Genomic DNA, 17,319 nt, shown 5'->3' with positions numbered 1-17,319 from the left:
GTACTGGCATGGAGGGATTTTAGCTCTGTAGCCAAACAATATGTGGAAATCTTGAGTGTCCAATTATCTGACATGATCTCTTCATCATACAGATGGGAAAAGTGATGCCAGAGATGGACTGTGATCTGCCAAAAGTCCTACAGAGGTGAGATGGTAGCAGAGCTGGGTGCCCACATCCTAATGGCAATGCTGTGAGTTCTCTGCTACACAGTATGGCTGTGTCTCCCCAATGGTCTATCCCACTGGACTTCAAGCTACATGAAGGCAGAAGCTATATTCTGCCCATCTGTCTTCCCTTGTTGCCTAGGAGTACCATCAGTGCAGTGATGCCTCAAGTGTGGTCCATATACTGGTGCCAGTCCGTGAGCCTTGATACCAGTCCTCAATGAGATAAGTACAGTGAGAGTCTGGAAACTTTTAGAGCAACTTAGAGCAATTTTGTATCTGTCAAACCTAATGGCACATTTGAGCCTCTATTTTGTATGCCTTTTAAAATATAATTTTACTGGTAATTTATTTTTATTGTATTTTACAAAACAACAGGTTATTGGTTCATGACAGACTGCAAATTCAACAACAACAAAGAGAGACAGGTCTTTCACAGATGGTTTGACAAGTACTGCCTTAAAGCAACCCATTCTCTACTCTCCCTGCCTCCCCTTTTCCGTTTCCTTGAATCTCTTGCACTGGCTCCTCCTCTCATGGTCACATAGAAAATGCAGGTTCTCTCAGATGTGTCCATGGGTCTCTTTAGCTCTCTAACTTCCCATGGGCGACTCACAGACTCAGCCAGCTTCTACCACCCCCGAGAGACTGTCAACTCTGAAACTGTCATGCCCAACTTAAAGTCTTTTTTCTCTTCAGAAACAGACTGATTTATCCCACTGCCTGCTGCACATCTCTACAACAGTGTCTCACTGGTTCCCTGGCTGGTCAACAGCTATTTATTAATCGTCTACCATATGTCAGCTGTGAGTTTTTTTCCTAGGAGCTGTGAATATAGCAGTAAAATAAAGAGACAAGGTCTCTATGATCATAAGGCTTACGTTTTAGTGGGGGAGGAAAAGATGATAACCAATAAATGTGATCATTTGAAGATAAAATGAGAAAGAAGATAAAAGTGGGGAAATATGATAGAAAGTGACTGGGGGAGCTATTTTACTAGGGTGCTCAGGGAAGGGTTCTCTGAGAAAGGGGCCGTTGAGACCAAGGGGGAAATGATCCCATCCCTGGGAGAGGCAGGTACAGAAGCCCTGCCATGGGAAGGAGTTATGTGTGCCTGAAGGACAAGAGAAGGCCAGTGTCTCTAGAGAACATGGGGAAGAGTGGCTAGGGATAAGGTCACACAGACAGGCAGAGTCTGGGCTCTGTGGGGCCTTACAGGCTCTGGTAAGGAGTTTGGATTTCATTTTGGTGTCAGTGGCATACCAATGGTAGGTTTTAGGTAGGACAATGATAGCATTTATATTCAAAAAAGATTCTCTAGCTGTTACTTGGAAGACGGATTTGGGGAGACAAGAATGGAAATGGTGGAACTAGCCAACCTGTGGTGCTCACTGCCCTGCACTGGGACTAGAAGTGAGGCAGTGGAACGGGGAAAACAGGAATGGTTCAAAATGTGCTTGATTGGCACAGCTGACAGGACTTACTGATGGACCTGACAGGGAAAGTAAGGGAAAAAGTGAATTCAAGGATGACATCAGGATTTGGGGCCTGAAAACTAATATAGATTATGGTATCATTAATTGAGATGGGAAGACCTGACAGATGCCAATTTTGGGAGAAAAACATGTATATTTTGTTGAGGACAACACTGAGACAAAGGAAAAAACAGGAGCTAGGGCTGGGGGAGTGGATTATGTGGATAGGGACGTAATTAGAACTTTTACCATGAAGAGATGTAGAGAAATGAGGTGGCACCTGGAGGGAGATCCTGGGAAATTTTTAGTTTGCTTTAAGATGGGTGATATGAGGGCATGTTTTTTTTGCTGACTGGAATCAGCCAGCAGAAACAGGAATACGAATAATACACGGATAATACGGAGAGATAAGGAATACCCGGAGGAGCAAAGTCCTTGAGAAGCAAGAGGAAACAGGAGCCTGAGCCCAAATGCAGGGCTGGTCTTAAGAACTGCAGAGGAAGGAAGGCAGCATTCAAGTACAGATGTTGGTAGGCTAGTAGAAGCGGTGGAAAGATGAGGTAGTTCCCTTCTGACTTTATTTATTTATTTTTAATATATATATTTTTTATTTATATCTAGGAGAGAGAGAGAGAGACAGCGTGAGCAGGGTAGGGTCAGAGAGAGAGGGAGACACAGACTCTGAAACAGCCTCCAGGATGTGAGTTGGCAGTCAGCACAGAGCCCGACGCGGGGCTTGAACCCACGAACCGCGAGATCATGACCTAAGCGAAAGTCGGACGCTTAACCGAGTAAGCCACGCAGGTGCCCCGTCCCCTCTGACTTTTGAAGTAGGAGGTAGGATCATTTGCTTGGGAACTGGAGGAGAGCACTGAGGAGAAAGAAGGCATAAAACAGGTGTCCTGGTCCAGAATAAGATGGTGGTTTTACTCACAAGTACAGTCAGGCAGCTGGCAGTGTTGAGTGTCTGGGATTTATGGTTGTAAATGTGAAGTGAGTCCAGTTAGCATGGTTGTGTGATTTTTTTTTTCTCCAGCAGTATTCAAGTCTTCATATTCAGACATGAAGTGAGGAGAAATTGGGTTTAACTACGGTTACTGTTTCATGAGATGAGTGCAAAGAAGGGAGAAAGCAGCAAGGGAATCATTAGAACATTGGACCACAAAATCTAAAAGTGAGGGGGAAGCGGGGAGGGAAGAAGTAAACATTCAAAATAGACTGGTCATTCCCCTGTACCTCCAGCCCTGTATTTTTTTTTTTTTTTAATTTTCTTTTTTAATGTTTATTTATTTTTGAGAGAGAGACAGAGAACATAAGTGGGGAAAAGGCAGAGAGAGAGGTAGACACAGAATCTGTGTCAGCACAGAGCCTGATGCGGGGCTGGGACTTGGGAATGGTGAGATTAGGATCTAGGCCAAAGTCAAACACTTAACGGACTGAGCCACCCAGGTGCCCTTCCAGTCCTGTATTTCTCATCTTAGTGCAGGTACATGCCATCTGCTCAGCCAACCAACCTAGAACCTGGACCTAATCTTGACTCCTCCTTCTCTCTCACGGTCTGATCCTATTCCTCACTCTTTCTGGGATCAGTCTTCTCTCTCTTCAACTGCCTTAGCTTAGGTCTCACCTATAAAATTTCAGTAGCTTTTAAATGAAGTATTTTCCCTTTTGCCAGTCATGCCCTCTTCTCATCCATTTTCTTTAACCTTTCTCTCAAGTATAACATATATACAGAAAAGTTTAAAAAGTACATAAAGGTATATAGCTCAAAGAATTCTCATCAAGGTGGATACACCTGCACAACCAGCATCTAGATGAAGAAATAGAATATTATGTATCCCAGAAGACCCCTGGTGCCCAGTCATTACTTGCCCACTTGTGAGTAACCATTACCTTGACTTCTGACACCATCGGCTAGTTTTGTCCATTTTGAACTCTGTATATAAATGCAGTCATATAATAAGAGCTCTTTCATGTCTGGCTTGTGTCCAGAATGCTAGGTTTGTGAGATTCACTCATGTTGTCATACAGAGAAAGAGACTGTTCATTTGTTCGTTCATTTGTTCATTCATTCGATTATTCTACTATGTGAACATTCCATAATTTATTTAATTTGAATTTATCCATTCAATTACTGATAAACATTTTTGAAACCCCTAAATGATTTTTCACATTAACATAAATCTAATCCCTCCTTCCTCTAAATTTTAATGCTTTCCCACTGGAGGATAAAGTCCAATTTCTTTAGCAGATCTTGGTATAGGCCTCCCTTATTGGCATCTGCTATCCATTCTTGCCTTCTGAGCCTTCTATCCATACCCTATAAACTCAGCTCTTCTGAACTACCCAAAATGTCCTGAATACAGCATAGTGCTTCACACTGCATGCATCTGGATGTGCTGTTCCCTCTGCCTTTCTCCCTCATCCACCTGGTAAACCTGTATTCATCCTGTAAGACTTAGTGCAGACACCATCCCCTACACCATGCTTTCCCTGCCCTCCCCAGAGACAGAAAAGGTCTTTTCTTGGTGATCCCTCAGTACTTCCTATATATCTACATTAATATACCCAATGGCAATTCTTTGTTAACATGTCTGATTTCCTCTTTGAACTATGAGTTCCTTAAGGGCAAGGACCATGTCTGGATCGTCTTTATTTCCCAGGTGCCTAGGGTAGGGCCTATGACAGGAGAGGTACTCAGTAAGTGTTCGAAAAATGAATGAAAAGACTTGCCTAGGGGTTACATAGGATGCTGGAGCTGGAAGGGGTCCATGGGATCAGCCACTCCAACTTCTCTGTTTTACTGAGGAGAAGAAGAGAAGATTTGCCTAAAGGAGAAAGGATGGGCTGGTGGCAGAGCCCAAATACCTGATCTTTAGCCCAGTGCTCACTCCCCTTCTCTGCCTTGCTGGCAAGAATCAGAGGATGAAGTTTCCAGAGGACAGCATGAGGCAAAGCCGACTCCCTCAGCATCTGGCAGTAGAGCCAGATGAACAGTGAAGTGGAATAAGAAATGGAACTAAGTTTCCAGCCCCCAAAACAAACTACTAGGCTGTTAAGGGGAAGGTATCAGCACTGGAAAGGCTCTTTGCCTTAGGTAGAGACGGTGGGGAATTTGACTCATTTGATGATGGATGCTTAACATTGACGACTGAGCTGTGTGCTTGGGAGAGAAGGGCAAGGAAGAGCCATGAAAGTAGGTAGAAGAGGCTAAGGGAAGCCCCAGGGAAAGTGCTATTCTGTTTCATAAAGGCCAAGTGTTTCTGAGGGGATGAGCACTGAAAAGGCAGTGGTACTGTGACTACAAAGATAGCTGGAAAGAGGTTGCTCATATGTGAAGCTCTAAAAACCCAGATACATTCTGACACTAAGAACGAGTGGGCCAGGAAGCAAGAGTACCACATCTCCAAACAAAATCTACAGTGGCTTTAGAGATTTATCAGTGCATCCAGACATGTACTAATCTATGTGCAGAGCACTGTGGCAAAGGAGGGAGGGGCGAATAAGACACAGTCCTTACCTTCAATCTACCTCAATCTAGTAATGGGGACTGGAGCCAAATCCCAAGGAGCAAGGAAGAGTTCATAAGGGAGGTGGCATTAAAGATGGGGACTGACTGGCAGAAGACCTGCATGAGTAAAGGCACCAAGGTGGGAACACTGAAGCGATGCTATTGTATAGCCTGATATGAGGGTAGCAGTGGGAAAAAAAGTTAGGTGAGGTTCAGGACTAGAACAACTCTAAAATCAGGTTAAAAAGTTATGATGGGTAGGATTCTTTTTTTATTTTGTATTTATTCTTTAACAAGTAAGCACTGAGTGCTTTTGAAGTAATACTAGATATCATCTATAAAGTGCCTGCTCTGTAGAACCTACACATGACCTAACTCTGACAAAACTACAGACAGTAGGTGGCATACTCCCATTTCCAGATGAGGAAAGACAACCTCAGAGCAGTCAGGAGCTTGTCCAGGGGCACACGCTATTTGGTGGCAGGGCTGGCAGTGAGATCCTGACTCCATAGTTCATGTTCTTTCCTTGCAGCTTTCTTCAACTGGGTTTCTCCTCTGAACCATACACTGGAAATTATCTGAGTAATGATTTTCTCAATTCGCCTATGAATGGTGGTGGATAACTTGTACCATATTAGCTGCCTGGGAGAGGAGTTATTCCTTGTGCACTGTGGATGCCTTAGAGCATTAGGGCTCAATTCTTGGGAGGAACCCTAGTTAAGAAAGGTTGCCATGACTGGAGGTATGTCTTAGGAAGATACATTTGGCCGTAGGATCACATCCCTCCAAGGAAATGGCTGCGAAAACCCCTTAACTGCCCTAGAAATACTGGGATGAGTCAGCTCCAGGGGCTTGAGGGAGGCTGCTGCCCACCTTCCCCGAATTATTCCTCATTCCCTCATCCCAGTCATCCTGTCTCTAACCTCCCAGCATCTCTCCAATCTTTTCTTATACTTGGCAGTCAAGAGCAGAGGCGGAGCTTTCCTGCTCATAAGCCAACAACACAGGCAGAAGCAGCATGTTTACAGAATGAAAACCACAAAGATTTCCACTTTTGTGTGGGGTTCAAGAGTAGAAAATTGTTACTCATGAATTCAGAACTCAGAGCTGGTCCACACAAATCTGTCTGGCAAACTCGTTATCCTTCCTGATGGGGCTTAAGCACAACCCCCGCTCCCTGCCCCCAAGCTTTCTGTAACTGACTCCACCCCCCTGCTCACTAGGCAGGGGTAGGTATTTCCTCCTTTTGTTCCCAAAGCCCCGTCCTCCAGCCCCCCACCAGACACCTACCCAGCTGTCACTAACTGTTTCCACATCTATCTCCGCTACCAGTCTGAGAGTCTCTCAGGGTTGGGATCAATCTGCCTGATCCACCTTAGGATGTCCTGAAGTCCACGGTCTCAGAGATGACACTACCTAGCCCACAGTGACAATGCAGGCTGATTTAAAATCAGGTCTGTCAGACTTCCAAGCTTGTGTTCTTTTCACTATGTTACAGGACCTTCTAAAGATGAAGACATAGCCTGTGCTAAGCACCCAGCCCAACGTTGCAAGAGTTCAGAAGTGGTGCAATCAGAGTGGACCAGAACATCAAAAGAAGCCTTTTCTCTCAGGAAGAGAAAGGTAGGCCTTGAAGAGCCCAAGAGTCTAGATGAGAAGAGAGGGAACACAAGGGTGTTTTAAGCAGAGTGGGGAAGTTGTGGCAGAGACCGAATGAAGAAGCCTCTAGGCAGGAGCTGAGGTTTGACATGGGGAGGAAATTAGGAGGATCAGAGCTGACAGAGGGAGAGACTGACTTTTCTATATAATCATGGAGCACCTTCCATATATCACAGATTTTACAGACGTCACCACTGGTCCTTATCTTACCCTCTGATATTTCCCAGGTATTATTTGAGAGACAAGAAAACAGGCCTTAGAGAGTTAAGTTGACATGTCCAAGGCAATACAGCTAGTAGGTAGGGGAGGTGGGATTCAAACTCAGGTTGGCCTGACTCTGAACTCTGAGGTGTCCTTTCTCACACACCTTCCTGAGGTTATCCTGCTTCCAAAGGGGTCACAGAACTTCCCACATTAACAGACTGAGGCTGCTGCCTGGACCTCCTCCCAGCTCTCATATGGGGACCCCTGGCCAGAGGACAAGAGCGGCTGCTTACTCTAGCTCTAACCCTCTACAATCTGGGGGCCCCAAATCCCTGTGGATGAAACAATTTCAAAGACAAGGGTTCTGTGTGGACCTCATGAACATAGGCTGCCCTGTGCCTAGGCCTGCCTTGGATCTCACAGAGAGCCTCCCTCTAAGTTGCTACAGCAAAGCCTGTGGCAAATACAGGCCCTCCTGCCTTCCCTGAAACCCTCTGGAAGAGGTCAGCTAAGGTCAGAAGACTTTGGAAATGTGACTGGCAATAGCCTCTAGGACAAGAGAGCAGGATCTCGCCTCTCGGTTGGCTGGTCACACATACAGGCAGACCAAGAGATGTCAAGGGGGGAGGGAGGCTAGAAGTTGGCAGGCCTGTAGGTCTTGAGTGACGGCCACTTGTTCAGGTCAGGAAAGGAGAAATGAGTTAATGGTTTTGGCCCTTGAGGCTGGGAGGCTAGGGCAGGGGGTGTATAAATGATGCTGGGTAAAAAGGCAGGTGGGCGAACTGTAAAGTTGGGGGCTAAGGGCATCTGTTCCAAGTCAACAGGCAGGAACCATGCCCCTGGAACGGCTCAAAGGACCAGTCTTGGCCTGGGGGGTGAGGGTGGGGAGCGCTTCATAAAAGGCCCGTGCATCTTCATTTCAAAGGTGTTCGATCTGGAAGACTGGGGAGAGGGTATCTCTTTAGAGTGAATTCCCTGTCTGTTTAGGGGCTGAGGGGAAGCAGGGAATGTAAACCACTGGACAATGGCTGGGAGTATTGATTGATTTTAAGGCACAGCAAAAAGAAGCTCCATGGTGAATGCTCCAATTCTTAGCTGAAATGTCTTGCCTGAGATCTTTCCAAAGGACAAAGTGAGTAGCATCTTGCTTGGAGACGTTTTTTTAAGTCTCTGCTTCTAAGACCAGCGGATTCTTGTTCTGAAAGCATCAGTGATCCCAGGCACTGTCACCACATCCAGAGCAGTCCTATGCTTCATAGTGTTCATGCCCCAGGCCCAGGCCCACTCTGATGCTCTGGGGAAGGTCCCCTAGTCTGGGGGGTTGGGCCAGGCCTGGGTTCTAAGCCAGCAAGGCTGTGGCTGACAGGAGGTGACAGGATTTGGGGATTACTGGAAATCCCTCCAACCCAATCACATGACAAGGAGTAGACTATGATCTGGGAATGTTAGGCTGGGGAGGCAAAGCTCTGGGACTGAAAGAATGTCTTTGAATACTGGATTTTGAAAAAGTGATTAGGCTGCAGAGGACAGTTGGCAGAAATTACAGAGAAGAAAATAACAGTGTATTTTAAAAAAGATATTTCAACCAGTCAAAGAACTAAAGTGGAATGGACTCCTGGGGAAAAATTAGGGTTCCCTCAGTCTCTGCCAGGATCCAAGGAAATGCCAACCTGTCAGCTGTTAGAGATTCCTGCCAGGAGGAGAGGCAGCAGGCAATCAGAGTGGCTGAGAAGACTTCTGAGGCCCCTTCCTGAGCCCAGGCGCTATGAAGAATGACCACTGAGAAGGATCTTGGACCAAGAGAGGGTCCCTAGGCTCTCAAGAAGTGGTAGCAAGGGCATAAACAGGTAGTCATGTGCCACACTACCTGTGGCACTCAGAGGCCTGGGCATGTCACATCCCAGCAAGATACTTCTCTCCCTACCCCAAGGAGAGGCCAGAGTGGGGTAAGGGGAAGTGGGAGGGAAAGTGACAGCATGGGAAGTATCTGGCAAGGTAACAGGTAATTCTGTACCAGACCTAGATAGGATGAGCCCAGCCAGTCTGGGGATGGCATATACTGCCCTTCCAATTAAACCAATGCTCTCCAAAGGGAGGGTATTCAGTCCTGAACAAAGATTTGAGTGTGTACTGTATGCTAGGTACTGTACTAGGTGCTAGGGACTAATCAGTCATGGTTCTTGCCTTTAGGAAGTTCAGAGTCAAGTTAGGGAGAAGGCTACTGAACACATGAAACTAATTCTAGTTTGTGACAAGAGTGATCACAGGAAAGAATAGGGTGCCATGACTCAGAGTAATGGAAAGGGCGTAATTTAGACTCAGGTAGGGGGATAGGATCAAAGAGGATATCTTTGAGACCTGCACTGGTAGGGATTTAAAGGGCCTCCTATCTTGCTCCACTAGCCCTACTCTGGAGGTCACAGGGGAGAAGAGAGGACATTTCTAGGGAGAGCCACAATCAATAAAATTCAGAGTGTGTGCAGACAGATGCTGTGGTGTATGACACACACATAGGAAAAGAACACATTCCAGGCACACAAGGGCAAATCACAGGCCCAGAGCCACTCATGAAGTGCAGCCATTCCTGAGGCACTTTCAGCCCTGGAAGAGTGGCAGAGCTCTCAGGAAGCATGGCATTCCCAGAGCAGAGAGGCTGCCAGGTACTCTTTCCCGGCCAACCCCTACCCTCTTTCACCCACGCACTCACCTCCATCGAGTAGCTCCTTGACTGTGCGGTAATCATCGGCAAGGACAGCGTAGTGCAGGGCTGTGCAGCCCTTGAAGCTGGCACGGTTGTTCAGGCGGTTATTGAAGTCATCCTCTCTGGTGACCAGAACTGGAAGGAGAGCAACACAAACCCTTCCATTAGCAACAAATGTCATGAGTCACCAATTGCACCTTTCTCTTGGTCCTTTACTTCCCTCCACCCTCATGGACCTGCTTACTAAACATATAATATGCCTACTAAGTTCTGGGCCATCTAAGCAGGGTAAGCGGAGGTAAAGCAAGACCAGTTAGTTCCACAAATGTTTACTGACATCTATTATGTGTTACAATTCATTTGGAAAAGAAATCAGATATGCTCCCTGACTCAATCCAATGAAGGAGGCAGACAACAAACAGATATTTCCAGTGCTATTTGAGATAAATTCTAGGTTAGAGGTATAACAGGATGATATAGAAAGGCAGAGAGGAGTTTAGCTCACTTTGGGCATGAAGAGAGTATCCCAAAAGATGAGAGTCTTGAAGGGTGAAGAGAAATTATCCAGGTGAAAGAAGAAGGGTGGGGGTAGGTTAAGGGAGGAGTCAGGTGGGAGAAAGAGACTGTTTTGCTAAGAACAGTCACATATCTCTCTAATCTGAAGATGTTTACAATCTAGTGAGTGTTTAATAGTATTCTGTAAAGAACCTTTTTTTAAAGCCATTAAAATTTTTAAATCAGAGAAAACTACAAATTAGAAAAGGCATCAACAGCTCAGCAACTCAAGAAACTACATTTAATATTTTGGTATATGTCTCTCTCCCTCTCACTCCCTCTCTCTATCTCTTACATATAAATCCTACAAATCACACACATATATATATATGTACATGCATATATGTCCTATAAAATTAGAGCTTACTATATTGCAGTTTTGCCATTTTTTTTCACTTTTAATGATGTACTATAAACATTTTTTTAAGGTAAGAAGGATAAGCATTTCGTGTGGTCAAAGAGCCAAAAATCCCTTGTTCACTCCAGTGCTAATATTCATGACTCTCTCCAATTCTATATGAAAGAACCTAACACCAGTTCCATCACTTCTGCAGGACCCTCTGGGCTGGGTGACCACACATGTCCCAGTTCGCCCTGGATGGGTCTGGTTTATGTCCTGGACAGTCCCAGTTTAGACAATAAATTGGAAGGCTACCCCACCTCTGGGGCCCTGCGTTGGGAAATGAGACCATGTAGAACAGTAAGTATCCTGTGTAGAGGATAGGATTTCTTTTTGCCTCATGTAGAAATTACTGGAGGTACTGTCTTATGTTCCCACCTGAGCTGAGTTTATTGGGGGCAGAATTTGGGTCTATCTACCTGTATCCCCTTCTTCCCTAGCCCATAGGGCCTGCAAAGGTAGGCTCCTCTTAACTCTCATTGGATAAAAAGTGTAATTTAGTCAAGAGGTAACCTTGCCTAGGTAGTTTAAAGCACTATACCATTTCTAAATCATTCTTTTTCAAGTAGTCATGGAATGGAGTCTATGCATTTCCCCTCTTGTGTAACTAGACTTCCTATTTAAAAGTCCCCCAAACCAGATGACTGTCACATCTCTTCCTAATACTAGCAGACTTCACTTACTGACCTTCTACTCTATGCCTGGCATGGTCACTTCACACAATGTCTTTAATTCTTCTAATTAACTTATGTAGTAGATATTATAATTTCCATTTTACAAATGAGGAAACTGAGGTATAGAGGTCATATAGTCAATGAGTGGTTGAGTGAGGATTAAAATCCAGGTCTAATTTGAGTCCTCTTTCTTCTATTTTAATATCTTATTTTTTATTTTAAGAGAGACAGAGTGAGCGAGAGCGCACAAGCAGGGGAGGAGCAGAGAGAATCCCAAGTAGGCTCCACACTGTCTGCGCAGGGTCCAATGTAGGGCTCAAACTCATGAACTGAGAGATCATGACCTGAGCCAAAGTCAGACACTTAACTGACTGAGCCAACTAGCACCTCCAAGTGCAAGCACCTCTTTCTTTACATCGTATCATATCGTCACTTAATTTTGCAAATAAGGGAATCAGAGCCCAGAACCCAGGCATTTAGGTCTCAGCCTTGGTTCCTACTCTCTCTTCTTTCTCTGCTCAAATAAAGGTACAAGTACATTATCCTTGGAATGGCCTGAGTTTTGTAGCTAACACCTGGATATGCTAGCTTAGGTGGAAGCATTTCAAGTGTTTGGCTAGAATGAAGTTGGTGGAGTGTATAGTTGAAGAACAGACAGACTTTCTTGTAGTCTCGTCAATTAATGGTAGATCAGCTCTTCTGTACCACACAGAGGCTCTCCAGACTGATGACCTCTCCCAACCCCTGAACATTATCTGACCTTTCCTGGAGCAAGGAGTACAGGAAGAAGGCCTCTGAAATAGCTAACATACAAGTCCCGCGTGCATCTGCATTTTCCCCATAGGTCCCCTTTAGGACCTAACTCAGAAATGACTAACTCTTAGTCACAGTCTTATCAAATCATGGTAAGTGATCTCGTTTCCAGCCCACTGCAGATTAGGAGAAACAAACAAGAAGGCTGGGGAGGAGGCTTCAGAATTCAGCAGACGGATTAAAATCAAGGGCTGCCCAAGAAGGAAGGGAAAAGAACAGCACAATAAAAAGCTGAAAAAGGAAGTCACAGAATATAGCACCTCAAAAGCCCCTAAGGGTATCACTAAACTGTCACATAGGACATTAGCTATTGAATATAATGATAAACCTGAGGAAAAGTGATAGTTGTCTCAAAAAAGCAGGAAGGGTATAATCCATTTTACAAAGAAAACACAACATTCATTCAACAAATAATATTTACTGAGCATCAACACATAGTGGTAGCTTCTGGAGACATACTAATGAATAAGACATTGTTCTTGCTTTTAAGAAATTAACAATCTGAATCAAGAATCAGGAACAGACAAATTATAACACCGTTTTGTGAGCATAATGACAGAGCTATACACTGGGTATTTACCATAAAAACCAGATGAACTCAACGAACACAGCTGGGGCTAGTTGGTTGAGGAACAAATGTCAGTAGAGTGCCAGTGTCATAGTCTAGCTAATAAGGAATGTCTGTGAGGAGGGCCCCTGCTCACCACGCCCTTCCTAATGAGCTTTCCTGCCTCTGAGCTTTTGCAAATACTATTCCACTGCCTGGAACACTTTTCCCTCTCCATACTTTCAGTTGACTAACTCCAATTCATTTTAGGCCTCTGATTAGAAGTCACTTCCTCCAGTATTACTCTTCCTAAATCTGAGGCAGTTATTCCTCCCAAGAGCTTCCCTGGCACCTTCGGCATCTCCCAATTACAGTATTTATTATATGCTATTGTAACCTTCTGTGTGCTTGACTATGTTCCCTTCTAGACCAAATGCTCGATGGGAAGTGTGACTTGTCTTGACAGTTGTACCCCAGTGTCAGTATGGAGTCTGAACATAGAGATATACTTGACGAATACTTATTGAATTAGGGAATAAATACATAATACATAAACTGGTTTGGATCCCAGTTCTGAACTTACTGTGTATCTTGGGTAACTTACCTAACCTTTCTGTGCCAAGTTTATCTGTAAATTGAAATAGCAGTACCCTCTCATGGGATGTTATAAGGATTAAACAAGACACTGAGTAAAGGGGCTTGGAACAGTGCCTGGCATACAGTACCTCTCAGTAAATGTCAGATATTATCCTTCCTGTCTGGTCTTGCACTTCCAAGGTTCATTCTGTCTGTGCAAAGTGGCCCCATTTGGGGAATCCTGCATCACTCTTCCCTTCTGAAAGGCACAGTGCTGACTGAGTAAGAACCAGCTGTTTAATTTGATATTAGTCAGCAGTACCCTGTTTGACAGCCTCTTTCTACCTTGTCCTTGTTAAAATCCTGTAGCACTAGTGTTCCACAGAATACTCTTTGGAAGTGAGTAAAACATTACAATGTCCAGAGCATTTTCTTTTCCTTATTTATTTCAGAATAAGCTTGTGAGGTAAACGTTTATTCTCTCATTTCACAGATGAAAACATTGAAGTTGAGAAGGGTGCTACAATCAGTTAGGACCCAGTCCAGGTCAGCTGGGCCATTCTGTGCTCTTTCAGAAAGCTCTTTTCCTGACATCACCCAGTTTAGACGCCTGTCCCGGAAGAGCTTGTTGAAGCCTCCAGATCACTGGATGTCATACTATTCTCTATCCAAAACAAGGAGCTAAAGGTGGAAAAGAGGTGTGGGGAGAGGTGCAGCCCCGTGCCCTCACATATTTATGCACTCTCATCAAGGAAGCGTAAGTAAATCCATGGAAGCTAAAGTGACTCATCTAAGACTGGCTCACCAGCTGCCTACCACGGTGGTCCTTTGAAGCCCCTTGTTTACAGCCAATCCTCAGCCAGGGAACTGACCCCTTCCCAAAAAAGACATTTGCTAGCCTGTCCCAGCCCAGGGTGAGATGAGCTCAGGCTTCTCCTTCTCCTCTAAGTCAGCCATTCCCGCCTCTTCACCCTTCTGAGCACAGGGGGAATAACACACCCACTGTCATCCTTCTGCTCCCACCTCTGCCTTCTGATGTTGCAAAGTTTAAGCCCAGGTGGTGCGGCCACTATGTGCCTGGTGTGCACTCTGCCCGATTCCCTGGCCTCAGCTGTGTCAAGCAGTCAGCAGAGGTGAGAGTAGTCCCTGAAGCCCTGCATGTAGCGCTCGCCACTTGCCAGCACTGCTGAAATTGAAAAAAAAAAAAAAAAAAAAAAAAAAGCCACTGTTTCCCACAGTGAGAAAGAGTGATTTAAGGTAAAGGGGCCATACAGTCCTGACTCTAAGCTTTGCCACTACTAATTCTTCGATCTATAAAATGGGTATGATAAATCATTTGAGGAATACTATGTATTTAAATATTATAAGAATCAAATCTGATAATAGGTTATTTTTTAAGATTTCACTACAAATATTTACTAATGTTGTTCTTTCTTGGGTTAAACACTGGGGACACAGACATGAATCAGGCATGGCATTTGTCCTCACTTGCAAAGTTTGCTGGGGGAGACTCTGAAAAAAGGTGTATGAGGCAAGATGGGTGGTCTCTGGTTAACAAAAGCTTTATTACCACTGCCTTGTACAGGGGAAAGGTAGCCCCAGGATTGAGTGTCTCTCCCTTAGGCTCAGCCAGCCTCTACCTGCCACCCCCAGAACTTGTGCCATGTAATGTCATGGAGTCTAGCAGTGTCTTTGCTTTTAAAGATGTGGGTGTATCTCCGCAAATCTGAAAAATTCGTGAATAACCCCTTACATTTGCGCAGCATTTTGTAGTTTAGAGAGCACTTCAATGCGACTGTTTCCTCATCCCATGACAACTTAGGACAGATGTCACTCCACTGAACAGATTAGAAGACAGAGGTAAAGAGGCTGGGTGGCCTGCCCCACCTGCACTGTCAACTGGTGGTGGACCAGAACAAGATCCGGAGCCTGCCTGGCCCTATCCTTCTTTTTTCTCAATGCCCAGCTTCTGTCAATGCCTGCAGGCTCAAGCCTCACATAAACTAGGTTTGGTTAACCTGGTTTGATGCTCAGGACTAGGTTATATTTTTATCAAGCATCTCAGGGAAGAAGTCTTGGGCTCTTAGCTTCCTCCCCCTCAAAATATTCTGGGTGGCTCAGTCGGCTGAGCGTCTGACTTTGGCTCAGGTCATGATCTCATGGTCTATGCGTTTGAGCCCCGTGTCAGGCTCTGTGCTGACAGCTTGGAGCCTGGAGCCTCCCTCAGATTCTGTGTCTCCCTCTCTCTGCCCTTCCCCTGCTCAAGCACTCTCTCTCTCTCAAAAATAAACATTAAAAAAAAAAAAAAGATATTCTGTATCTACCACCTCTTTAAATCCTCACTACAACCTGAGACAGCCACCTAACTGCCAGCATGGGCAGGCCACCTCCTCAACATCTGTGGACGCTGTCAGCTCTCCTTCTTGTTTGTCTTCAGGCAGGGGATAGGGCAGGAGGGAGACCTCCTGTGCAGAGTCACCATGAGACTATCCCCGGGGAGGGCAAGGCCCTTCATTTCCTTCCAGAGCCTAGAAAACCAACTTTCCTCTCCAAATCCTACTTGTTCTTTAAAGCCCTATTCAAGCTTCCTCTTCCAGAACGTCCTTTCCTCCCTGCCCTGCTCTGGATGCCTGTCATGTTGATTATGTGTACCCATCTGACCAATTAATCATTTATTGTCTAGCAACACCCTTTGGAATCCTTTCTTGCATTAAAATTTCTCTCTGATCCCCCAGCTAGATCATGGGTAACAGTAACTAGTCAATAACATTTTCTGTATGTATTTCATATAGCATCACCTCAGTATTTTACACAGCCTCAGCACTGAACACAAGGGAACCTTCAACCATCTGCCTGCCCACGAGCACACCGATGCTGAGCACCTTAAAACAGTAAGTGCTATGCGAGTCATACATGCAAAGGGTCTGATGGCAGCAAAGATGGGGCACATGTCATGTGGCTTGGGGAGGAGTCTCCCAGAAGAATGATCTTCAGGATGAAGGGGATCTTGCCAGGTGGAGAGAGGAAGAAGGGCATTCTAGGAAAGAAAGTGTGTCCAAAGGCCAGGGCATGAAGACTGCACTACCTGGTCATTGGAGAAACTGAGTCTTTCAGTAAGTCTAGAATGCTATGGGCAGAGATGAGGTTGCCCAGGGAGGCAGAGACCTGACTCTGAGAGGGGTTTGGATTCTACCTTGAAAACAATGGGCACACAATGATTTTTCTTAAGAGATTAAGCAGCATGGGGAACAGCAAGAACAAAAAGGATCAAGATATAAGAGAACTGGATTCAAAAATGACTCTTTCACTAACTTAAGATGCATTTCAATCCCTCTGTAACTCAGATTCCCTATTTTTATTTAAAAAAAATTTTTTTAACATTCATTTATTTTTAAGAGACAGAGTATAAGCACAGGAGGGATAGAGAGAGGGAGTCACAGAATTCAAAGCAGGCTCCAGGCTCTGAGCTATCAGCACAGAGCCTGATGCGGAGCTTGAACCCATGAACTGTGAGATCATGACCTGAGCTGAAGTTGGTCGCTTAACCGACTAAGCCACCCAGGCGCCCCCTTATTTTTTTTAAGTTTATTTATTTTTAGAGACAGAGAATATGAATGTAAGCGGGGAAAGGGCAGAGAGCAAGGGAGAGAGATTATACCAAGCAGGCTCTGCACTGTCAGCGCAAAGCCCAACATGGAGCTCGATCTCACGAACCATGAAATCATGACCTGAGCTAAAATTAAGAGTCAGACGCTTAACCAACTGAACCACACAGGCACCCCCAGATTCCCTATTTTTAAAATTGAAGAGTTTTTCTACACAGTGGTTCTTAAACTTTAGTGGAAACAAAATCATCAGGATAACTTGTAAAAGAATGTTGATTCTTGGGGCACCTGGTGGCTCAGTCAGTTAAGCGTTTGAGTTTGGCTCAGCTCATGATCTCACAGTTCATGGGTTCGAGTCCTGTGTCGGGCTCTGTGCTGACAGCTCAGAGCCTGGAGCTTGCTTTGGATTCTCTCTCTCTCTCTCTCTCTCTCTC

The 17,319-nt window shown here is 45.0% G+C and overlaps 1 protein-coding gene across 2 annotated transcripts in view; it reads right to left on the bottom strand.

Moving 5' to 3' along the window:
* CLPB (caseinolytic mitochondrial matrix peptidase chaperone subunit B) overlaps nucleotides 1-17,319 on the bottom strand; it is a 144,193-nt gene that overhangs the window by 62,439 nt on the left and 64,435 nt on the right. For both annotated transcript variants that reach the window (XM_039252059.1, XM_039252060.1), the window contains one exon: nucleotides 9,722-9,850. In XM_039252059.1, coding sequence (XP_039107990.1) covers nucleotides 9,722-9,850 — 129 coding nt within the window. The remainder of the gene's footprint in view (nucleotides 1-9,721; nucleotides 9,851-17,319) is intronic.

Source organism: Hyaena hyaena, unplaced genomic scaffold (assembly GCF_003009895.1).
Source record: "Hyaena hyaena isolate Hyena2069 unplaced genomic scaffold, ASM300989v1 scaffold_406, whole genome shotgun sequence".
NCBI lineage: Eukaryota > Metazoa > Chordata > Mammalia > Carnivora > Hyaenidae > Hyaena > Hyaena hyaena.
Note: the sequence above shows the minus strand (reverse complement) of the source record. Positions and strands in the feature narration are given on the sequence as shown.